Below are 25,135 nucleotides of genomic sequence, written 5' to 3' on the forward strand. Positions count from 1 at the left end.
AAGCGAATATCCCAGCCACATGCCACAAATAATTTAAATTAACACTTCCATTTATGGTCTCATATTTATTGATTATAACTATATATGCTCTCCGGCTTGCTATTGTCTTTTTTTTTTAATGATATTTATTGGAAAAAAGGTTTGTTTTTTTAAAAAAAAAATTACACACACACAAAGAAAAAACAAAACAGAAAAATAAAAATAAAAATAAAACCATCATTCTCAGATTCCCCACTTTCAATACCTTCTTTCTTTGACCTCCTCCTCCTCCCTTTTCTTGTATCCTGGTTAATAATAATCACAGCAAATCCTTTCCTTAATTCATAATATTCTGTCATTACATTACCTTAATCTATTTTCATCTTATCATATAGAAACCTTAAAGTTTAAAGCTTAAATCTTATTTTTACCAACTTCTCCTAACCATAACATTCTTACCTAATTCTTTAGACATTTTTACAAGAGCCAAGTAATTTCATTTCAACATTTTTCTAACATTCATTAATTTTATAGAACAATCCTAATTATAAAAAAAAAACAACAACAATCCAATCTTCATCCAGCGTCCCTTCCTCCTGGTCCCGGGCTTTGTCAGTCCTCTTTAACCTATTAATCTAGCACATTAACCTGGTAATCTTATATCCGAGGCCCTTAAGTCTCTTCCATGTCCCTTCCGCAGCTCTTCTTCATATTTTCCTTTCATTCGTGGGAACTCCAGCTTGGTAATGTTTTGGACCCTTTTCAACACATCAGCCCCTTTTCCATAGACCAGACTGGACTCCATATGGTATTTAAAAACATGTTCCAGATTCCCTCCAAAATTGAGAGCCCCCACAGCTCCAGACATCTGACGGCCCATTGCCAGACTCGAAAAATCCAAATCTCCCTGTAAAGGGGGGGTCTATCCAGCCCCCCATTTCCAAACCTAACCAAACTTTATCTTTCCAAGTCTGGTTTTTTCCAAGTTCATTTGTCAACTCCAAAAATTTATGTTCCTGCTGGGCCGCTGCTCCCTCCGTCTCTGGCGCCCAAGATTCAGCAACATCCTCTTCTTTCAGTTGTTCTGTCATGGCACACTCCTGTTTTAGTTCCTGGGTGGGCTCCATGTAATTTCCCACTACCTGTTCAAGGGTTCTGGCCGCATTATTCATTAAATCCATCTTCTGGCTTAACTGATCCAATAGGGCATTTATTTTGCAGAAAGCACCCAACAGTGCTTCTGAAGACATTGTCCTGCAAGGTCACAAATCCTTTCCCACGGTTGTAATCTGAGACAGCTGCAAGCTCCCAGGAATTAGTTACAATTTCACAGTCCCCCTCTAGGGGGAAAGCTTCTAGTTCTTTCTTTTGATAACAACAGCAACAAAGTTTCTTTTTTAGGATATTTTGTCCATATTTGTTCTTTTAAAATGCGAAAGGAAACAATGGAATCACTATGTTTCTCTTCTCTTAACTATCTGTCAGAAACATTTGTTTCTGGTCAATGAGCTTCAAACATCAATTCTGACACCCCGCTCCAGGATCAGGACAGTGGAAAATTACTTTGCTTTAAACTCACTTCTGCAGGTTTAAACAGCCCAAAAAAAGATCCCCCTTCTTCTCCTGTTGCTGAAGGGGGGTTCAGCGATTTTAAATGATGAAAGCCAATCCTTTAAAAGTGATTTTCAAAGCTCTAGTTTACGTTGTCTTTGCTTTGTTCTGGCTACAAGGAAACGGAAGGCTGACTTCCTGTTTAGACCTTCCCGTTTCAGTACCAAATTAGGGTAAATTTTAAGTCCAAATTCCTTTCTATTTCGCCAGTTCTTAATTCAAGTCCGATTATTCAATGTTTCAGTACTCACGGGTGGTTATTTTAGATGCCAAATTGTCCCAGGAAAAAGGCAGCGCTCTCCGGTAACGGCTATACGGCTTCGCTCCGCAGAAAAAACAATTGACTCACAGCACCGCGTCACTTCCCCCTCGTCGCTTCGGAGCCCGTTAGTGGGTTCCTTTGCGGGTTGGGGGGGCGCTAAGGGTGCCCACCGAGTCCCACGGTCACAGGCTTCATCCGCCTGTGATTTCCAGAAGGGTCCCCGCTTCGCTGCAGCGGAAAAGACTCGTTTCATGCGGAGCTGGTCCCTCCAATTCAGAGGGAGTCCGCCATTACCAATGGCGCCACCCCAGAAGTCCTTCGGCTTGCTATTGTCAAGGGTGCCATACTGTGCTGTCATATCCTACTTAATCATGTTTCATCGCTAAGGGATCATTGTATGCATAAGTAAGCATTAGCATGGAGAGCATAACTTCTGGGAATAGATATCAGCTTTTATTATGAGTTCGTCACCTGACTCAGAGAGGGCAAAGCACTGCAAGTCAAAAATGCAAGTGCCAAAGAAACGTGAAGAGAGAGACTGTGTACAAGTGTCGATATGCTAATGCTAGAAGCCCCCGAGACAAGATTTATGAACTGGAGAGCTCGGTCTTAGAGGATGGCATTAATCTGGTACGCATAACTGAAACCTGGTGTAACAGAGAGAACCAGTGGGACATGTGAGACACTGCCAGTGCACCTACATGGCCCTGGCCTTTCCTGTGCCCCACACCATCCCAGTAAGCAGCAAAAACACCACTGTTGGCAGGGCAGCAGCACAACACTGTACCATCTACTCCTGCTTGCTCCCTTTCTGTTCTTTTAGCATGCTAGTTGTACCAGTTTCAAAGGATGGCTCTGCTATTTTGGAACTGGCTATCCATGTGGCGGAATTCTTCGGTGGGGATAATGTGAATTGATTAATTGGGTCGAAAGCCAGAAATTAAGAATATAGCAAACATTTTCAAAGCAGTACAATTAAGGGAGCGAAACTTCAAGGTTGTCAAGGGAACTGGTTGTCTTGCATGAGGGTATAGTTGAGTGACCAATCTCCTGAATAGTTTTTTCAATTCCCTAAGAAATCTGAATACATGGTTAAAATTAATTTTGGCCCTTTAATTATATAGCCAGTTAATGTACTGAACATACCGGTATTGCAAACAAAGTGTTGCAGTTTTCTGAGTAGGGGGGAAATAAAAATAATTAAATGTTGTGCTTATCATCCTGGGATTTTAAAAATTCATCCCAATTGTATTCCTGCTTTTCTTTCTATAGTATGTGAAACTGTTTTTGATATACTGTTAACAAATATGAGATCTGTATATCTCTTGGGTCAAATACACCTTAATGTTATTGACCCAATCTTGACAGGACATGGCAGCATCTCTATCTCCTGTACTCCTTCTGAGGTGAATCATTCAGTCTCTGAGATAGATTCCTGACCTTCAAAGTTTGGCTTAGTCTGTGTGCCTCTTGTTCCCCTAGTGGCTCACAATGTTGTCACAGCATGATGACGAACCACTACAAATATTAGAGAGAGAGAAAATAGCTCAGAAAAACCCAAGCCAGTGGTAGAAGCAGCAAAAATTAAAAGCAAAAATTTATTCTCTCTCATTCTCTACCCCCCCCCCCAAAAAAAGAGAAAAGTTGAGGAACAGGAATACATCAAAGCGGGGAAAACCTGTTTGCATGAAAAAGAAATTATGCTAGTGGTGGAAATATGTGCTGATTTATTTTTTTAAAAAAACCCTGAAAATTAGTCAAGATTCAGACTTCAGATATGTTCGTGTATAAGATACCATTGGACCCATTGCTTTTTCTTTAGACTATGCAGGTGGTTTCATCAGACAGGAACATAAGGAATTGGCTTTATATATAGTGTTGGCAGGAAGAATTTTGTTTGGGGGGAAGGAGTTTGGCAACTGTTAATGCAGAGGAGATTAAAAATGATGGAGATTGCCTCAGTGGCCACATTGAATTGAGCAGATTTAAAGAGAAAGGAAAAAGACAAGATAAATTTGCAACAATTTGACAGCTGTTTATGGAATATAACAAAGATTTGGGCATAATCACTATATTGTGGTCTTACAATGTTTTGAAATCCGGTTTTTATAGCGAATTTTATAGTGAAGAACGAGTTCAACTTATTTTGCCGCTTTTATCAAAATTTATACCCCTACAACATTATTTGGAATCCTCCCCCGAAATTCTACGAAAATACCTTCTGGAAGATTCCTCAAGCTCAATATCATATGAGGTGGCCAAATTTTGCACTTTAGCAATCAGGAAGCGTAAATCTCTTCTGTTGAATGGCACACTGCAAAGTTCCCTTGTGTAATCTTTTTTTTCCCCCTTCTGATGTTGTTGTTGATCTCTTTTTGTTTGATCTTGTGATGTTTAGTGTTACTGGCTTTTGCCGCAATAAAACTTGAAACTTGAAAACTTGAAACTTGAAATCCGGTTTCAGGATGATGGTTAAATTATTTTCTAACCTGTTCTCAGATTAGAATATATAGATATTTGTCTCTTTTTTCCTCCTTTTCACTTTCACTATTTCCATTATAAATATAATGTAAGTGCAGTGCAGTCATCTTGTAATTATAATTCTGCATGTATTCTACTTAAACTTAACTTTAAAAAAATAAATGCAATTATAAGCATTGTTTTTAATTTAAAAAATGGTGATGGTGATAGTAATAAATCCCGCAACAAAACTTGAGGCTTATCCCTCTTCCCTGTCATCTTTTTTTTCCCTGTGATTGGTTCCTTTAATACCCCTTTGTTTACAAATAAAATTTGGTTCTGTATTGATAAATGACATGTTAGAAAGGGAAAGGTTAATTGCACCATTTTTATTTACTGTCCGAAAAATAGCTTCCCTTAGTCTTGGGGCAACTGATGAAATCCTAAGGTCTTATTGGGGTTCACTCTGGGTCCAGAACCACTAGAAGTAGCCAACTTCATACCTTCTTCACATTGTCATGAGGCTATTGTGGTATAGCGTGGACAAGGCCTAGTCACCATAGCAACCATTTCTCTGTCTTTCCCCTCAGTTCAGAATCTAGAGGTCCGGGCTGAAAAATTCTCTGTTCTCCATTGCAACCAGAAATAGGGACGCTGTTTATGAGCCGTAGATTTGAACCAATTCCATTCCATTGCTCTATGGGCCTTTGTTTCAGTGTTCCTGAACTCAAACCGCACACACCCAAAACAAAATAATAATAATAATAATAATAACTTGGTGCAAATTTTTTTAAAACTCACACAGCTTGGTTTTCCAGTTTTAATCCCAATCTGTCTACAAGCAATATAATGATAGGTTAAATTAGTTACTTATAAAGCAACTACGTAATATATAGTATTTTAGAAATAATACATACGCTGGTTGGTAACAGCCCCAGTGACATGAGATTTTTCTACAATCAAGCAGTATATAAATTTTATGAAATAAATATTTTATTTCCAGGGATAGAATCCTGTGTCTGTATATTCCTTTCTGTTTTATGGGTTAAGCTGGTTGGTGGTCAAATAACAATGCTGAAAAGGTAATGGTTGGTATTAGAGCTCCCTCTGTGGGGTTTATATGTAATTGCTTAGTAGCTTGTTTGTCAATGTAGATGTGTTCTAGATATTAATATTTGCTATTCCGGTTATTATTAGCTAGTGTCATTAATTCTGAATATCTTAAAAGTACTGCACATCCGAAGAAAGATAACTGAGTTTCTTAGCGCTAACAATGTATGTTAAATTGATAACTTTGATAGCATAGAACACAGATTGACTTTCATAGTACTGATTGTAAGAGATTTATTTTGTGATTTTGGACTTTCACTTTAAGGTGTATTCAAGTAGGAAAAATTATGGATATGTAGCTTAAAAATGGTAGCCAATGGAGAAGTTGTTCTTGTAGTAACATGCACTAACTATGGGTTGCTGACTGAGCCAAAATGAGTAGGGGACCTTAGAGGAAATGAGTAGGAATGGGGGTGAAATTTGATTCAGTACACATTTAAAGTTGAATTTATCAATTAGACACTTTCCAAAGCAATGTGAATACCGAAACACAGCCATCTTTCAAAATTTGCACTTAACCGAATTCTGTGAAGCAGTTCTCCGACCAGTGCTTACAAAAATGCATTATATTAGGAGAGGTTGCTTGCATAAATGTGTGCATTGGTCAAAACTGCAGACAAAAATGTGTTTACTATGAGAAATTCACGCTAAAATACTGAAGAATTTCCATGAGGGCTTTTTATAATGAAATTGACAAATCACTGCAGAAATGAGGAGAATTGAATTTAAGAATGGAAAAATGAGATGCTTCCAACCCTAGAAATGAATATGTGCAAATGGGCATTCAGATTTTGGCTACTTGAGGGTGGCTACATCAGGATATTGGAGCCAAACATATTAGCCCCATGGCTTCTATTGGCATCTGGACTTCTGGTAACTTAACTAGGGAACCCTAGGTTGGAAATGGCATCAGCCACATCTGAGACCATTTGTAAGTGATGTTTCTAAAAATCTTAAGCAATAATAACTCGGGCTCACTCTGAAACACCATATTTCACACCTAATTGGAATTACCCTGTGTCACACAGGAACAGACACATGAGTGAATTCTTAACACTGTATTATCTGGCTTGGTGCTTGTGAAGGGTGGATCTTTTACACATACAAAAGATAGTGATTTAGCCCCTTATTTGCTCTCAGGATCTTCTCAAACACCTGTGATTTTGATACAGAATTGTTTAATGTTCAGAGCTTTGCTGCACACTTACTGTTTTGATTATTTTTATCACATTTCTTCATCTAAAAAAGTAACACAGAAGCATTAGAGCTCCACTTTATATAGGATAAAACATTGCTATCAGTGATAAACATCTTTAGAGAAGATCAAACCTATCCATTCTTAAGGAAATCAGCCCTGAGTGCTCACTGGAAGGACAGACCCTGAAGCTGAGGCTCCAAAACTTTGGCGACCTCATGAGAAGAGAAGACTCCCTGGAAAAGACCCTGATGTTGAGAAAGATTGAGGGCACAAGGAGAAGGGGAAGACAGAGGACAAGGTGGTTGGACAGTGTACTCTAAGCTACTAACATGAGTTTGACCAAACTGCGGGAGGCAGTGGAAGGCAGGAGTGCCTGGCATGCTCTGGTCCATGGGGTCACGAAGAGTCGGACACGACTAAACAACAACAACAAATTGGTCACAGAAAAATTCTACTAAGCATTACAGTACTTATGATTGCTGTTGCTAGTAATTACTGTAGTGTCTTGTCACAGTGACAGTCAGATGCACAAATCAATACACTGTTAAAAAAAAAGGTCATTCATATGAGGTATAATAAATGATTACTGGTGGAAATCTTTTGAAGGCCTTTTTAAAAAAAAACAAACCAGGAAATATTCTGTGCCATAAGTTCATTAGTAACAATAAATAAACACCAAGTTTGATCATTTCAGCTTATTATTATTATACTAAATACAAGAAAAATTAGATCACTCTAGGTAAAGGTAAAGGGACCCCTGACCATTAGGTCCAGTCGTGGCCAACTCTGGGGTTGCGGCGCTCATCTCGCTTTATTGGCCGAGGGAGCCGGAGGTAACCAATGTGGTGCCCTCCAGATGTTTTGTTGGACTACAACTCCTATCATCCCTGACCATTGACCATAATGGATACGGGTAATGGGACTTGTAGTCCAACAACATCTGAAGGGCACCACGTTTCCCAGTGCAAACTGAAAATTATTGAAAACATTTACAGAAAAAGTGTATTTCCCTAGGCCTTAATTTTTCAACATTTCTCATAAATTCCTAGTATTTTATAAAATATATTTTGTACCTATCATTCTTTTTGGGTAAAAGGCCCCAGCACTTTTAAAAGAAAAAACAAAAGACCTGCCTCTCTTGACCTCATGGTCCACTCTAACTGCAAACTTGGCATAAGAACACCTCTGTGAGGACTCTGCTGGCATTAAAAAGAGAGTTCTGAAACATCGTGCAAGGAATGAATCTTTACAACCACCAGGGATGCTGAAGAACATCTTAGTACAAGTTATATTCCGAACAGGATCTTTTGCCCTCATGAGTGTGATTTCAAAAGAAATCAATGAGGATAACAGCCATGCATTTGAGAACGGAAGTCAGCTGTAATCTAAGAAGAAGGGTTACAAAAATAGCACATTAACAGGGCATTGCAGCATTAGAGCAGCCAGTCAGCATCTGATCGTGTCTCTAGGGTTGTTGGTTGGAGTAAAAGGGTGAGAGGGTAGAGCCAAAGGAGAAATTGTGATCTTTAAAATCAGTAATTACTCTGAACTTGTGTGGCATCTGCTGCTATAAATAGTGTTTAATCCAAGGCTGGAATTACTTTTGACAGGAATCAGAAATTATAGTACTTAAGTTAAATCTTTCCCCTTTTTAGTCCAGTTTTTATCTTTGTGCAGTACTGCATGCAGTTTGAAAATATTTTAAGGTACTGTATTTGACCAGGTTAAATAAAACATTAGGAAAAATGACATTTTATTCACACATTTGTTTTGCAAGTCCCTCAGAATTCATTGATCATCCAGGGGTGATTGACTCTTTTTAGACTTAGGGACAGAACCTAAATCTTGCGAGAAAATTCATACCATGCCTCTTCTTCTCTCCTCTCCCCCCGCCCCATATGATTTTTCGTGGTATATTTAGGGCTACAAGCTGAGCTGGTCCTGTCTGCAATTTTAATTTCAGATCAGTATTACAAAATTATTGGTATGTTTTAAACAGATTATATATATGTATATAGTTTTAATTCTATCAATGTTTAATTGTATTTCAATGATGGATTGCTCTACGTTTTAGCAGTTCTTGTATTTATCTGTAAGGCACGTTGTGTCCCGCCAGAGAAAAAGGCAAAGTATAAATACATAATAACAACAACAACAACAATATTATAATCTGTATTGTTAAATCATACACCTTAAAATATGTCTATAGCATTACAAGGTTTGTATATAATTCTTCAAAAATAGACCATTTTTAAAAACTGTCTAGAATGTCTAAACTGTGGAGACAGATAAATTATGGAAATAACATTTTCTGTTTGATTTTTTTATATATTGTTGCAGCCCAGAAGATGGTGAGATTCATCCTGAGATCTGTAGACTATATATTCAGTTGCAGTGTTGCTTAGAAATGTATACGACAGAGATGCTAAAATCCATATGCCTACTAGGATCACTTCAGCTTCATCGAAAAGGTATTCACCTACATCATAAATGCTCTTGATCTTGCTTCATGCACTTCAGTTGTCATTGGCTATGTGTTAAACAGGACTTTTGCCATGCAGCTTCATCTGTTATTCTCCAACCAGCCTGCCCATGAGATGTTAGAACGCTTTTATGCCTCATTCTGGACGACTGTGTCCGCGCCAAAATGCGTCTAGAATTCTTGAAAACTTAGCCAACACTGTTGATTTCAGTGGAATATGCACATGGATTAGTTGCTTCCACTGAAATAGAAAGAATCAATATATTGATCATAACCATAAGTCATTACAAGATAAAATTTAGATAAGTAGCAAAAAAAAGTTATTATAAAAACCACCTTCCATATTTATTAAATATTTGTTTGTTTGTTACATTTAGATCCTGCCTTTCATCCAAAGAGCTCAAGGTCATGATCACCCCACCCTCACATCCTATTCCTTCTTCTTTAACTCCTCCATACGCATAGTTAAAATTTATAGTTTTGCAGGAATTTAGAACCAAAAATCCCATATCCAAGAACAACACTATTTCCATTGGCCCATAATCATTAAATGAGATGCAATGACTTTCTTTTAGGACTGTAGTTCCTCTTTGGTTTTTCCACCTAAATAGACCTCGGGTGAATTGATTGGGAACCTATGGTCCTCTTGTTGCATTCCAGCTCCCATCAGCTCCAGCACACATGACCAGTGCTTAGGAATGATAGGGGTTGTTTTCTCTGGATTGTTGTTTGCCTTGATTTATAGCTAAAGGGTGGGTTTTCCCTAGGAAAAGAGTGGGGCAAGGGGAAAACCTCTCATGCCCATGCTTTTCAGGCATGGGACAATCATGCCTATGGATGAGCCCTAATCCCCCTAGTCCAGAGGTTCTCAACCTGTGGGTCCCCAGATGTTGTTGGACTACAACTCCCATCATCCCTGAGCTCTGGCCTTGCTAGCTAAGGATGATGGGAGTTGTAGTCCAACAACATCTGGGGACCCACAGGTTGAGAACCGCTGCGGCCTAGTCCCTTCATCCTCTTCAAATCTTTCATACGTATCAGTGGGCTGCACACTGAGCTTGCATATGTCTGTCTGGCATAGATTATGGTATGTTACAACATATCTAGCAGGTTGCATTTCATCAATATATTTCACAGCTGCTGCATCTTCTATGCCTAGCACTACTGCTTTTGGTGTAGCTCTGAATGCGTGGCCATATAGCCAAACTGGCTCTATGTACAGTTTTCCAAGGACAAGTCTACTGAGCTAGCTTAGTTGATGCGTGTTAGCTTTTTCATGGAAGTTTTCATGAGAACCAGAAAGGGCTGAACAAATGTTAGCATTTGTGAATAAGTATTCCCCAAGTCTGGTCTCTTCTGGAGGAGGGGAGGGGGAAAGACTGTACTTATAGGTGTTTAGCAAAAGCAGGCTGTTCTGTTCAGCACTTTTGCTAACTTCATCTTCCTCATGGGTATAGAACAACTCTGCAGAATCAAAGCCTGGGGCTCTTTGTTGCTTTTTATATCTTTTGTAAAGTTCAGCTAGTTACCCAAGTTCAGACTACTCCTGGAGGGAGCTGACCTACAGGAGGAAAAGTAGGCTGCTTGTAGAGTGGAAAAAATCTCAAGAACAAAAATAGCTGCTCCGCAGAAATACATCGAGCTGTTTCTAATCCAGATGTGCCCTTCTCTTGCAAACACGATGCTTTCCTCCCACACACTAATTGGGCAGAAGACAACGTTAGCATGCCTTGTGCTGGGCACATCTACTGTGGAGCCATATAAGAAATGCATCTCCGCTCATCTGTTCCCTGTTAATTCATGCCAGTAAACAATACTAGGAAATGTGGGGACGTACTTTCCATCAATAGGACCTGTTCTTACAGCTGTCATTATTTATAAAGCACATTTATATAAGCGGTGAATGCTTTTAATGCACAAATGCTGTTGGGTTTTTATAATATTTTCACAATAAGCCCTCATATCTGTAGTAGCTTGCTGCTCTAAATGCCCAGTCATAATTTGGGGAGCTGCTGCAGTGTAATGTGAGTTGGGAAGCCCCATCTGGTTCAAATATTTACTTCAACCATGAACTTGCTAGGTAGCTTTAGGCAAGGCAGCGTTTCCTCAGCTTTCTTCTACCCTCTCCCCAATCTGTAGCATGGCAACAAAGATATATTTTGCAGCATTGTTGTCAGGATTACTAAGGATACATTTGAAGTGTTTGGCACAGTCAGGAAAAGTGTTACATAACTGCAAATTTTATTAGAAAATATTCATAGGGAACAAAGGAAGGTAGCCTACACCAGGTCAGGTGGTTTTTCCTTTTAGCCCAGCGCAGTTAGGCTGAAAAGTATCCAAAATGACAAAGCCAGACAGTGCTTAACTATGGGTTAACTATAGCCTCCAAGTAGGAATAGAGGTGAGTGGTCTTTATCTGGAAAATGTGATGCAAATTGATCTCCTCAGGAGATCATCCGTTCATAACCTGGGCCCATGTGAAAGAGGCCCTCACCACTCAAATTAGATTCACTGGCTAACATTGTGCAGTTGCAATGATGATGATGATGATGATGATGGTGATGATGATGATAATTTGTTTGTTTGTTTGTTTGTTTATACCCCGCCCAGCCCAGAGTTTCCCCAGCCACTCTGGGCAGCTCCCAATCGAGTGTTAACAACAATACAGCATTAAATATTAAAAACTTCCCTAAACAGGGCTTCCCTCAGATGTGTTTTAAAAATAAGGTGGTGGCGAAGTAAATTTTCTTCACTACTGTTGCCACCACAGAGCAGACCCTAAAGTGGTTTCTAACTAAAGCTGGAATGAAATATTTTGTCTAGCTTTTTCCAGTATTTTTAAGGGGTGAAGCAAAACACCCCTTCCAGTGTTGATTTGGTCTTTTTAGAGCAGGTAAAATTATTTCATAGGGAAGTCTCACCCTTCAAATAACAGGTAGCTGAGGGTGGTTCCTTTCCCTTTTAGCTGTTTCAAGGTGCAGCTTGATTGACCACAGCCATCCAGTAGTATCCATGGGGACAGAACTTCCCTGGGAATGATGCAACATTATGATGTAGCATTGCTCTCTGGAACATTCTTGCGGAGAAAAGATGGCTTCCCCCATGGACATCTAGTCAGGGCGATTGAACCCTAATAAAGCACAGCTACAGGGTTCTATATTTTCAGGAATTCTTCCTTGCTCCCTTTTAGGCAGCAACTTAATATATGGAAAGGTTTTTTTAGTTGAAATATGGCTAGGAAAAGTTGTTATTCAAATATTCTTTCACTTAGGCTAAATATTTCTATAACTAATCTAATTTTTAAGTAAGTTGCTGAGTACCACACATATGTGATTGCAGAAGTGTTGAGTGCATCTATTGGATGGTGCATGAAAAATCTCAAGTCCAAACCCGCCCTCCAGCCTGCCATTTTATTTGCAGTTCTTTTTTAGAGCTGAGCACTTTCCCCACTAAAAAAAAATTAGCCATGAACCATAGAGACCCTTAGAATTGTTAAAACAACCGGAATAACTCTTAAGGAACTGCTTTTTTCACCCACTGCTATTCACAGACTATGTACTCTTCTTTTCTTCATATATTTTTTATTGCAAACATAGCACGAAAAGCGGGTGAGGAAAGAAACAAAGTAAACGCCCATTAACAATAAAATAATCCACTGAGAAAGATCAAAATAATCTCAGCAATCCTAATTTAAATAAACACACTAATATAAACAGTCCATATGTTCTAATATGAATCCAAGCGAGATTGACGATTTTAAAATAGACGTTGAAATGTAGAAAGGGCAGTAAGAACTTCAAACCACTGAGTAATGGATGGTGGGTGTTTGTCCTTTCAGCCTTGAGCTATAAGTCTCTATGCAGTCATAAAGACTCACAGGATCCACTTTTTTTATACCCTTACACTCCAGTGCTAAGCACACTAACTTTGGTTATTTATTTTATTTCAAATACATCTAAAACTATTTTATTTCCCTGTATGAATTCGTTGTATTTCTATATCACCTTTCTGCCAAGAGATCAAGTTGATTTACATATTTTAAAATACCAAAGCAAGCATGTCATCAGAGTTTTCTCAGATCCTTTAAGTGGCCCTTTTAGGAGCTGACAGCCTCCCTTTAATATTTATTGTCTACTTTTATTTCTCAAAGGAAACCAACAGCAGGCATGGGGGGAGGGGAACAGGTCAGTGGAACAATATCAGAACAGTCAATGTAACCGCGGTTTGAACAATAAATTAAAAATAATTCCACAGTTATACCAAATGAACATCAAAACAGTGCCACAAATTCAAAATGCCTATGGAAATTCAGGATGACATGCATTAAATGGCAATTCAGTTCAGGAATAACATAGTTTAAAATCCAAAAACATAGCCTCCTCTCAGTGGGGCTATTTCTTTGTACCAAGGTAATGCCAGTACACATATCCAGTAAACACAGTAACCTGACTTGCAAAGCCTAAAATGGATTGGGCTACTGTCAGGAATGCAGCCCAGGATTGGAGGAGGAGTGCACAGAAACCTAGGCAATGCTACCAGTTATCAAAATACAGTATAATTTCATTTCTTCAAAAGCTGTCAGTCATGCAACACATTCACACATGCTCTGCAGTGATACAGTTACCAAGATATTTGCTCTAACTAGATGGCCAGTCTAGAAGCACAGAGAGATGTATGAAGTGGGTGCCTGTTATTATTATTATTATTATTATTATTATTATTATTTATAAATCCAGAGGTCTCAGCTTACCAATGTAACTTCATATGTTGTTTGGGGTGCTGCAGAGGTCTTCAACCAAAAGTGGCTCTGGGCCCAAATTTCCTATATGGTGCTTAATCTGTTGCTACTTGACTAGTGAACTGATGTGCTGAATGCAGATATCTTTGGAATTGCAAGGAGTTCTCTCAATATATGACCTAAGGTCATAATCTCTGACCTCTAGAGGGCAAATGGGCATAGCTGTCCTGAAACCTTACGCTCTTCTTCCAAGGGCTGCTCTCAGTAAACAATGTCCTGCTTATCTGTTCAGCAAGCTGTTTTTTCTCTGTGGCATGCTCACACTCTAAGCATTTCGTAATTCATCTCATCCCTACAATAAATTCTTAATCACAATGTAATTGATTATATTAACAATAATAATATTATAAAGGTATATGAATATCTGCAAAATCTATAGCCACATTTGGCAAAATAATATCTGGCTTACTGCGTTGTGGGACAGCATTGTCTAGATAAGTCCTTAGGCATGTCTTCCACAATCCTTGAAAAAATTGGTTGGCCTAACAGTTAGATACAAGATACAAGATACTGCCACATCCTGAAACCTCTTCCCTGTGTGTACCTCATAAAAAGAAGCAGAGAGAAGACTAATGTGAAAATTAATCCTAACCATCAACAGGTGAACCAATGACCAGGAAAATCTTGAGAGCTGTCTGGAAGCTTATTGTTAGCCATGCCTCATGACAAATTTGGGAATTTACAAGGTGTTGGCCTTCTGTGCACAGATGCCACTTCAGAGTTACCCTTTGTCTGGGGCTGAGCTGCTGCACTGGAAAATGTGGAACGACTGCCTGGAGGCAATCAAGTGCTTCTCATGTGGAAATTGCTGAATGCCAGAGTTTATTACTTTGTCCTCATTGTGAGTGTGCAACTAGCACTTGTGCTGTCTAAAAGAATTCATTATTTTGCAACAGTGCACTCAGTTGTCTCTTATATTCAAACAAATTTTTGATTTAATTCAATTAGAAGAGATCCTGAGCAAGGAACCCTCTACACTATTAAAGGCTCCCTTTTGCTTTATTTTTTTACATTTGTGTAGTTGGCCCATCACTTTCCACCTTACCCCTTTGACTCAGACCACTTGTGTTAGCCTGAGTGAGTTACCTTGTATGTTAAATGAATTATTTCCAAAGCATGGCATTTTACCTAAACGAGGCCAAAAAAATCAATGTGAGACATGCTCTAAGGAATTCATATAATCAAACAGGTAGTTTAAAAAATGAAACATCTGTGACTCTGCTACAGTGCTTCCCTGATGGAAATTCAAAATGATATCGAAATGGTGCACTGAGGACACTCCAAAATAAAACCAGTGCTACACGGCATTTGCCAGACCCAGTTCAGAAACCTCCCAAACTGAAACTCATTGCACATTTGTTGTTTAGCATTTTGTGTGCAACATATAGCGAAACATCTTAGAACATAAAAGTTTTTGATAGTTAATATTTTAACTTTCAAGGGTTAAAATATTAAACTAGGGTGTGTTTCTCGCCTAATTTTCAGCTAAGTAAGCATAAAAGGAATAAATTGGTTAAATAATGTGTTCTGGTTCCCTCACTCTTAATTTCAAAATGTACAAGTGCTATAAGAAACAAAAATTAAGTTGGAAGGGAGATCTTTAGATGTGCTGAGGAGGAGATGTTGAAATGTACTCACCTGTTTTCATAGAGAGAAACGTGGACCCTGAAAATGACTTTCAATGTTGTGGTGACTAAAATTGGTGTAAATGTTGCCTGATGCTCCAGGTTTATTCTGCACTGCTGTGTTTTATTTAATTATTGTTTTTTATGTACTATATTTTATTGTATTTATATTATGTTGGAAACTACCCCAAGTTCACTGTGTGATGAATGGCAGTCTAGAAATCATATATATACATAGTAAGAGATTTCATAGCAGAAATATCAATAATGACTCAAAAAGTTTGTAGTGTGCTGTACAGCAATTGCATTTAATTATGTCTGACAGACAAATTAGTTAAGGAGATCATTACAAAATGCTTTGTGATAAGAATGGGGCTGCATGAGGGAAGAGGCATCATTGACAAATAATTTCATGCTATAAATAGAGTTCATAAGCAAAGATAGCCTTGGAAATGTGTGCATAACAATAGGTGATGGAACCATAGAAACAAGAGGGGTGGCTGAAGAGAAGCTGGACTTCTTTGGGAAGAGTAACATAATAGAAATTTAAGAAATAAGAAATAAAGTTGCCAGGAGGTATCAGGCTGCGTACCTCACTAGTTGTTCACTTTCCTTTACTTAATAGAAGGGGAATGAACTCTGCTGAATATGTAAACCCACGCAAAATTTCATTATTTATATAGGTCACACAGAATTGAACTTTCCATAGTACAGAATTTTTATTTATTTACCTTATTTCATTAGTTCATAGTATACATAGCACTCAAGTCCAGCAATTATTTCAAGAATGAGAGATGCTGGGTGTGGGGAAACGTGGTTATGAGGTTTTTTGTAATTATAGTTTGTTTTGATTTTGACCATTTGAAAGGGATAGAGACTTGTGCAGCACCCAAGATCATAGACAGTAAAGTAGAGGAGAGTTCAGAAGTCCCTATTTTAGAAGACACATCATCTTCACCCACAGACATCCAACAACATTTATGGCAGGTTTCCACGGATATTGAAAATACTGAAAGGTATGTTTTCTATTTATTATTCTTAATTTGATCCCATTAAACACTGAGGCATGTGTGGAAGTAGACCTTTGTTTCCACATCCCTTCATGGAACTTCACAAAAAGCTTGCTGGAATAAAAATTGCCTCTGAATGAGCAGCCATTCTCCTTCTTAATCTTTATTACTGATCACAGTGGAAGAGCATACTTGAATAAAATTGGAGACTTACAGTGGTCTTTTTTATTATAACTCCATCACTTGTCCATTAGACATTTGCAAAAATTATTCAGTCCAACATTCTGATTTTTATTTTATTTTTATCCTTTTTGTTCAGACGTAGTACTATTCTTGGAATCCTGAAAAGCAGAAGTAGCTTTTATCTAAGCTTAAGCAATGTCTGTTCTATTTGAACAGTTCTGTGCTTCATTTCTACAGGGATATGAGAGAAATGAAAAACCTTTTAAGCAAACTCAGGGAGACTATGCCTTTGCCACTGAAAAATCAAGGTAAGCCTTTCTTTTCTGCATCTGATAATTGGATAGTTAAGTGATCAGACTTGGTTTCTTCTGGTAACGTTAAACAAACTCCTAATATTCTATATAGAGAAAAGGTTTGACAATGTAACGTTCCTCTAAATTTTTAAACATTTCTTGAGAGAAGTGTGGCTTAGCTTCTTAGCCTTTACCCCAGTTGAAATAAAGTTTGCGCTCATATACATCCCTTTATTCTTACCTCTTTCTTTCCATTCATAATTTCCCTCTATGGCCTCCCTACTGTTGAAATTTAAATTGCATGCCAAGGAAGATTGGAAAATGTTTGTGGATTATTTAAAAACTCAGTGTAAACATGTTAAGAGGCAAATAGGATTTGACTGAGAGCAGCAGTGGAAACGTCAGTGGAATTTTGTTGTTGTTGCTTGTTTGTTTTTGTTTTTTTGTAGAAGCAAAGGCATGGAGTAACTATAATATGCAGCACAAATTGAAATTTTGGGGGAACCATGGAGGGAGAGAGGGAAAGTCCTAGGTTGACTGATTTATTGTAAAACCCAAAATGTTGTTTAATTATTATTTATTTTTTTAAAATATGTAGAAATAAAATTAATAAACCGCCCTGAGACCTCCGCCTATATGGCGGTGTAAATTCAAGTAAAAGTATGGGGTAGAAATAAATAATTATTAACTAGGTAATTATTAGCAACTTAAGGAATTGAGAGCTGGACAACGCTGAATTATGAAGGGGCATAATGTTCAACTAGCTGTGCCTAGAGGAGTTACTTCTCTACTAAAACATAATAAAAATGATGGATAATAAATTCAAATATTTCTGTGGAGTTTAAATGGAGGTTGCCAGCAAAACTCACATTAAAGTACAGTATGATAGCCCTCACTGCTATCTGCCACTCAGTGATTAGATGTAATCTCCCATTCATCTGGGTCCTTTTTCACACCTTATAAAATGAATTTAAGCACTGGTTTGAGAATAAATTTGACGATTTTCTGTCCTTGAGCCAATTTCAAATTATACATTTTTCTTCATGGAGGAATACTTGCAGTGAGCTGTTGAAGCTCATGTATGTGCAGGGCTGGCCCAAGACATTTCAGTGCCAGAGGCAAAACCCCTAAACAGCATTCCTGTCTCCCACCATTTAGCAGTGTTTAAGAACATAATGGGACGCGGGTGGCGCTGTGGGTTAAACCACAGAGCCTAGGACTTGCCGATCAGAAGGTCAGCGGTTCGAATCCCCGCGACAGGGTGAGCTCCCATTGCTCGGTCCCTGCTCCTGCCAACCTAGCAGTTCGAAAGCACATCAAAGTGCAAGTAGATAAATAGGTACCACTCTGGTGGGAAGGTAAACGGCGTTTCTGTGCACTGCTCTGGTTTGCCAGAAGTGGCTTAGTCATGCTGGTCACATGACCCGGAAGCTGTACGCCGGCTCTCTCAGCCAATAAAGCGAGATGAGCGCCGCAACCCCAGTCGATCACGACTGGACCTAATGGTCAGGGATCCCTTTACCTTTACCTTTAAGAACATAAGAGCCTGCTGGATCAGGCCAATGGCCCATCTAATCTAGCATACTGTTATTACAGTAGTCAACCAGTTACCTATGGGATGCCCACAGGTAGGACCTAAATGCAATAGGGCTCTCCTACCTGTGATTCCTAGCGACCGTATTCAGAGACATAACACCTCCAACCATGAAGCAGGAACACAGCCATCATGGCTAGTAGCCATTGAGAGCCTTATCCTCCGTGAATTTATCTTATCCTCTTTTAAAAGCTATTAAAGTTAGTGGCCATCGCTGCCTCTTGTGGAAGTGAATTCCATAGTTTCACCGGGCGTTGTTTAAAAGACGTACAGTCATACCTTGGAAGTCGAACACCAGTGTGGTGTAGTGGTTAAAAGTGGTAGTCTCGTAATCTGGTGAACCGGGTTCGCATCTCCGCTCCTCCACATGCAGTTGCTGGGTGACCTTGGGCTTGTCATACTTCTTTGAAGTTTCTCAGCCTCACTCACCTCACAGAGTGTTTGTTGGGGAGGAAGGGAAAAGAGAATATTAGCCGCTTTGAGACTCTTTAGGAGAGTGATAAAGCGGAATATCAAATCCAAACTCTTCTTCTTCTTCGGCTCCCGAACGCCGCAAACCCGGAAGTGAGTGTTCCGGTTTGCGAACGTTCTTTGGAACCCAAACATCTGTTGTGGCTTCCAATTGGCTGCAGTAGCTTCCGTTCTGCTTCCAAGGTACCACTGTATTTTCTTTTGTCCTGAATCTTCCAATGTTCTGCTTCGTGTAGTGTATCTGAGTTTTATCATTATAAGAGAGGGAGAATTTTTTTTATTACAGTTCAGCAGGAGGTTCCCCCATGCAGAACCATTAAAATTCCTGCATAGCTTCCATTCTTTTCAATGAAACTTGTGCAGGAGAACTTCGCAGATGATTGAGCCTCATGATTTCTATCTGTTTGAATCCCACTCTACCAGTCCTACTGGCAACCAGGATCCATCATTTGAAGCAGCTGCCTCACTTTACCTCATTGTAAAGTAAAGCAGTGGTTATGGTAACTCAGAAGCCCACATTTACTTGGTGCGGTGACCCATCAGTTTATTGTCATGTGCATTTTGGACTTTACATCTTCGGCAGTTGTTGGTTCCATGCATTTTAACTGCAGGTTTGCCTGTTTTATGACTGCTACTTGAGGCATTCAAGCCAAAATTTACATAACCCCCCTATTAGTATGGAATTTGATGAAAGATGCCATGTGCTGGTGCATTAGAGGTGAGCTGTAATAGGCACTCAAAACAACTTCCAGTATAAATGCCTCACCAGATCTGCCGCAGCTATCAGAGCAGTTCCCAAGTGCTAAGACGTAAGACTGAAGCTTTTCTGATATTTGGTTACAAGTGTCAACATGATGTTATAATAAGCCAACAAATCAAAAAGTGGTAAGAAGTATTCATCATGCCAGTTCATCATGAAAACTATTATCTAGGGTTTCTTTACAAAGCCCACCACCCCCTTGCAGATCGTGACCCACAGGCTGCAACTCTGAAGTAACACACAGAAAACATGTCCTTCAGAATATATGGTTTGCTGCTGCTCCGCTTAATTCTATCTTTTGTTTTTTTAAATCGCAGATGACAGCAGCCTCCTAAACTTGACTTCAACTCCTTATCCATTAGTGCGAAGACGGAAGCGGAGGTTCTTCGGATTGTGCTGTCTTGTCTCGAGCTAGATGATCCAGTACAGAAATGCACAGATGACCACAGCCAATACAATTTGACCTTTAGCGGGATGAACCTTAATGCTCTAAGTGGTAGTGTGTGTTTTCTACACGACTAATTATTTCTTCCCTCCTTTTCAAGAGTTTTACAATTTGTTGCTGATAAGAACCAAATCAGGAAACCGATTTAACATTATGAAGAATATTTTTAAGTTTTTTTAATGGCATACTGCATGCCTGATTTAAACCATTCTATGATTAGATGCAAATATTATAATTATGAAATAAAACATTCAGATTTTTTTATTTCGTGTACAAACCACCACAGCCAATTGTGTACAGTACAATAGTAGGACTGTAGCTCTTGCTAGTATGATGTTAAAACTATTTGAACATATTCTATTAAGCAATCCTAATCCATAGAAAACTATTTAGAACAGCAAAACTGTGCTTAAGTTCTAAAAAGCTAAAATAAAAAGAGCCAATATCATAAGAGAACTTGCACAAACTCTCCTATTGCTTTTTATGCTCTCATTCATATTTAGTCTTCCACTCTATATCTCAACTTATACAAGAACTTCATAATACAATATCTTAATTTCTATTACACAAGCAACATAACATCAATATGTTGATCCTGTAAATATGAGATAGTTATATCTACATATGTACAATGCATAGAAATAGCTAATTTACTTTTTAAACCCCCCACAGATGTATCTATTTCAGCTTTGGGAAGAAAGGCTAAAAATTTAAAAGATGGTGTAGGAAACTATAAAATCCACAGATGTAAAGCAAATTATCCTATTTTGTCTCCATTAAAGGTTGAAGCATGGTGTCTGAACATCAATTTAGTGTTACTGCTTTTAGGGCATGCCAGAAGTAGCTCTAACTGTAAAATATTAAACATTTTACATTGTTAATAAATATTTTTTAGTTAAACTAAAACATGTCTTTTGGGTAATAATTTTACGGCTAAATACCATGTATGGTTGCCTCTACCCATCTTGCCTGCTTTGTTTAGAAGAATTTGAATCATTGGTCTCCTTCACATGTAATACTAAACCATGGCTTACCACTATGGCACAAGTTAGAATGAGTCTGACCAAAGCCTCAGACTTCCAAATTCCATGTTCCCACATGGCTGGGGTAAGGATTTCTGCCATGTTTATTTTCAGTTTCCATAAATCCTGCCCTATTGTTATGTACAAACTGGGGTGTGTTTGTGGTCTAAAATAAACTCTTGTAAGTTTCAAAAGCAGCAAATTCAACCCATGGATTATGAAGCTGGTTTCTCAGTTTGTTTAAAAAGACCATCTCTGGAGCATGAACAAACCAGGACTCATCGAAACTAAAAATAAGTGTGGCAGAAGTCCTTCTCCTGGCCAAGATGGAGGAGTGTTGTAGCTCATGCAGTAAGTAGTGCGAAACCATGTTTCCATGTTATCTGCAAATCCGCACACGGTCTGGCCTGTACTTGAGATCCCTGCATTGCAGAAGGTTGGACTAGATGACCCTCTACTGACCTTGCTCTTCCACTTCATCTGTGCAAAACAGTAGAATGAAGGTGCAATTTGTAGCAAATGTGTGCTTAGAGGTGGACTGCTTAGAGGCTGACCACGGGTCAGCAACATTTTTTGAGGCCGGTCTGGTCCATTCCCCAGCAGACCTCTCAGTGGGCATGTGCTCAGTGCATGTGCTCAAGCTATTTCTGGCGCTCTTCCGGGTCGGAAGAGCACCAGAAATAGTGTGTGCACATGTGCACGTGCGCTTCTCTGTCCCAGAAGTGCACCAGAAGTAGCATGACACACATGTACAGGCGCTCTGGGTGAGGAGCACCTATGCGCATATGCTATTTCCAGCGCTCTTCTGACCTGGAAGTCAGTCCCTGCAGTGAGAAAAAATGGTGCCACGAAAAAAAAGCACAGAATCCCCACACTGATCCACGGTACGGCCATGGGCCGGTTCCAGGAAGGTCATGGGCCAGAACCGGCCCATGGGCCTTAGGTTGCCAACCTCTGGCTTAATCCATCTGCCTGCCGCTTTCCCACTGCAGTCTAGGCTGCAGTCCTACTTTTTCATAAATGTAGCAAGTATGTCTCTTAAATAATTGCTGAGGAAGATGTTTAAAGGACAAAACCAGCATTCAAGGAGGAACGTTCAGCAAAGCTTTCTTGCCTTCTACATTGTGAATTGCCCCCTTGTTCCTTGGCTTTGAAGCTGAAATATTGATAGCCACGTTCCCAGACTTGAGCTTGTTTCTGAACACCTAGTTTAAGCTAGTGAAAGGGATACATAATGCCATACTGTATTATTTTATCTGTTTCTTGGAGTTTTAGGCACCAATCCAATTGCTTAAGGTGGAGCAAAAATAACAGACCAATATATCAAATGCTACCACCAAGTAGCAAAAAAGTGGACTAAAGTGTAAATGATGTCCAAATCTTTACATCAAATGTTGCTTGCAAATTACTGCACAGACTCTAGGGGGGAAAATAATCTAAAAAATAATGTTGATTCTCACTACACCGTCAAGGCAAATCTATGTACTTCTCAGAGGATTGGATTATTAGTCTAGTGATGCCTTCTACACAAAGAGGGAAACTTCCTCCTAATGAAGAGCAAAGTGAGAGTTGTTTATCAACACTCAGCACAGCAATGTGTGGAACAGAGCTTGTATATTGTTTAGCAGCACAATTGTATGCCTGTTTACTCAGAAATAAGGCCCACTGTATTCAATTGAGCTTGCTTCCCTAGTATTATTTTATCTTTCTTATCCAGAGTGGATTACAAATGGAAACAAATCTAGATGCATCCTACAGGTACTACTAAAACAAAACAAAACAGATGATTCTGACCATCTCAACACTGGCACTAAATTAGTCCAACCAAATCCTTGGTAAATAACCAGGTCTTCAGCTTGTGCAAAAAGGTTAAAAGAGTAGTGTCAGCCATATTTCAGAGGGGAGTGAGTTCCAAAGCTGGGTGCTACCACCAAGTAGCAAAAAAGTGGACTACAGTATGAATGATATCCCAATCTTCACTTCAAATGTTGCTTGCAAATGACTGCACAATCCCGGGGGCGGGGATGAGAGGGTGCAAGATGACCGTGTCCTTTTTACACTTACTGGCCACCTCATGAGAAGAGAAGACTCCCTGGAAAAGACCCTGATTGATGTTGGGAAAGATTGAGGGCACAAGGAGAAGGGGACGACAGAGGACGAGATGGTTGGACAGTGTTCTCGAAGCTACCAGCATGAGTTTGACCAAACTGTGGGAGGCAGTGGAAGACAGGAGTACCTGGCGTGCTCTGGTCCAGGGGTGTCAAACTCAAATTCATCGGGGGCCGCATCAGCAGTTTGGTCACCCTCAAAGGGCCGGTTGTATCTGTAGGACTATGTAAAGGACATGTAAAGTGGAGGTTTCCTGTGTAGAACGGCCGGCGCCGCTAGAGGGCAGACGTTCTCTGGCTTGTAGGCTGCCGCGCATGCGCTGAAGAGGTGGCTTTCTTGTGTAAAAAAAAAAGCGAGAATAAAAAGTGAAGGCTGGTGGCCGGCGGCGGCTACACGGGCCACATGACGAGGTCTGGCGGGCCGGATTCGGCCCGCGGGCCTTGTGTTTGACACCTGTGCTCTGGTCCATGGGGTCATGAAGAGTCTGAGACAACTAAACGACTAAATAACAACAAGACAGAGATGACGGTTATAGCAGCTTGGTTCACAATTACCACTGTTTGAATGGCAGTTTTGCCTCCCGTGTCAAAGCAACTTGGAGGGGGGGGATGTCCATCAAGACTGGGTTAACCCCTTTCTCCCTGCACACTGAAGTCCAGAGCCTTACCACCCGCACCCCCCCATTTGTTCATACAATGCTGAACAACATGTTTCATATAACATGCAATTTGGCCCTTAGGTAATTTTTCTACCTAAAAACGCGTATAATAAAAGGGCAGTCCTTTTTGCCTCAAGTATTGCAAAAATTACTATACTAGCTGGGGGGAAAATGTTATTGTACATCAGTGAATTGAATGCACATTATTATTGTGCAGGCAGAAAATAGAATTGACACATGACAGAAGAATATATTAGTAGAAGGGAATCTAGTTTTTTATGTTGAATGAATGGATCTCAATATGAATTCTGAAGAGCAGAAATGACTCAGAAGGCAGATGGGATGAGAAAATATAGGAAATTAATTTAATTTTAAAATTGTCCTCTCTTTCAAGAAAAATCTCCAAAACAGAATAGTTTTAACTTGTCATTTTTCTGTATTCTGCACCAAAAAAGGTAATTACACTATAATAGACACAGAGAACATAAGACTTTAACTAAAAATTGGAGTTTTTAAGTACAATATATTTTATTGGAGGATACTAGTTATGTGCTTTTGAGTTGAATGTAGGTTATTCATAAGATATAAATTTTCAGAACAAAAGCAGTAGGATAGATTCTTCATAATTTGGGATTTGGCATCCTTTCTCATCTGACTAGAATACAGGAAATAAAAGGTAAAGATTAAATTGAGTTATAATGCAGGATGATTCAAGAAATAATTCTCAATGGCTTTTAAAAGTGTATCTAGTGCAAGAATTGCCAATACATTGACACATTGCAAATTTTAATAGAGTGCTGTGGTGACTGTCCCCTCTAACTGCCTCCCTAGATAGAAAGAAAAAAATACATTTTATTAACTTTTCCATAGAGTTGGGATAAAAGATATAAAACTAAAATTAAAGCTAATCCTTTTGAATGTGCATGATTTTACCCAGTATTTCCCCAAAATCATCAGCAAATTAAAGCTTACAGTGGAAGATCATACAGTAAAAATCACAGATCTGATACTAGCACAAAACCAATGGTTCAAGGCACAGATTCTCATGATTTTTACACAGGATGA

At 39.1% G+C, this 25,135-nt stretch overlaps 1 protein-coding gene across 2 annotated transcripts in view; it reads left to right on the plus strand.

The window, feature by feature from the left end:
* Window positions 1-21,187, plus strand: part of RGS7BP (regulator of G protein signaling 7 binding protein) — a 55,360-nt gene extending 34,173 nt beyond the window's left edge. For both annotated transcript variants that reach the window (XM_083576299.1, XM_083576300.1), the window contains 4 exons: window positions 8,961-9,091; window positions 16,394-16,541; window positions 16,956-17,026; window positions 20,154-21,187. In XM_083576299.1, the coding sequence (XP_083432425.1) occupies window positions 8,961-9,091; window positions 16,394-16,541; window positions 16,956-17,026; window positions 20,154-20,251 (448 nt within the window). In that variant the 3' untranslated portion in view covers window positions 20,252-21,187. The remainder of the gene's footprint in view (window positions 1-8,960; window positions 9,092-16,393; window positions 16,542-16,955; window positions 17,027-20,153) is intronic.
* The last annotated feature ends 3,948 nt before the right edge of the window (window positions 21,188-25,135 follow it).

This window comes from Podarcis filfolensis, assembly GCF_964270895.1.
Source record: "Podarcis filfolensis genome assembly, chromosome: 11".
Lineage (NCBI taxonomy): Eukaryota > Metazoa > Chordata > Lepidosauria > Squamata > Lacertidae > Podarcis > Podarcis filfolensis.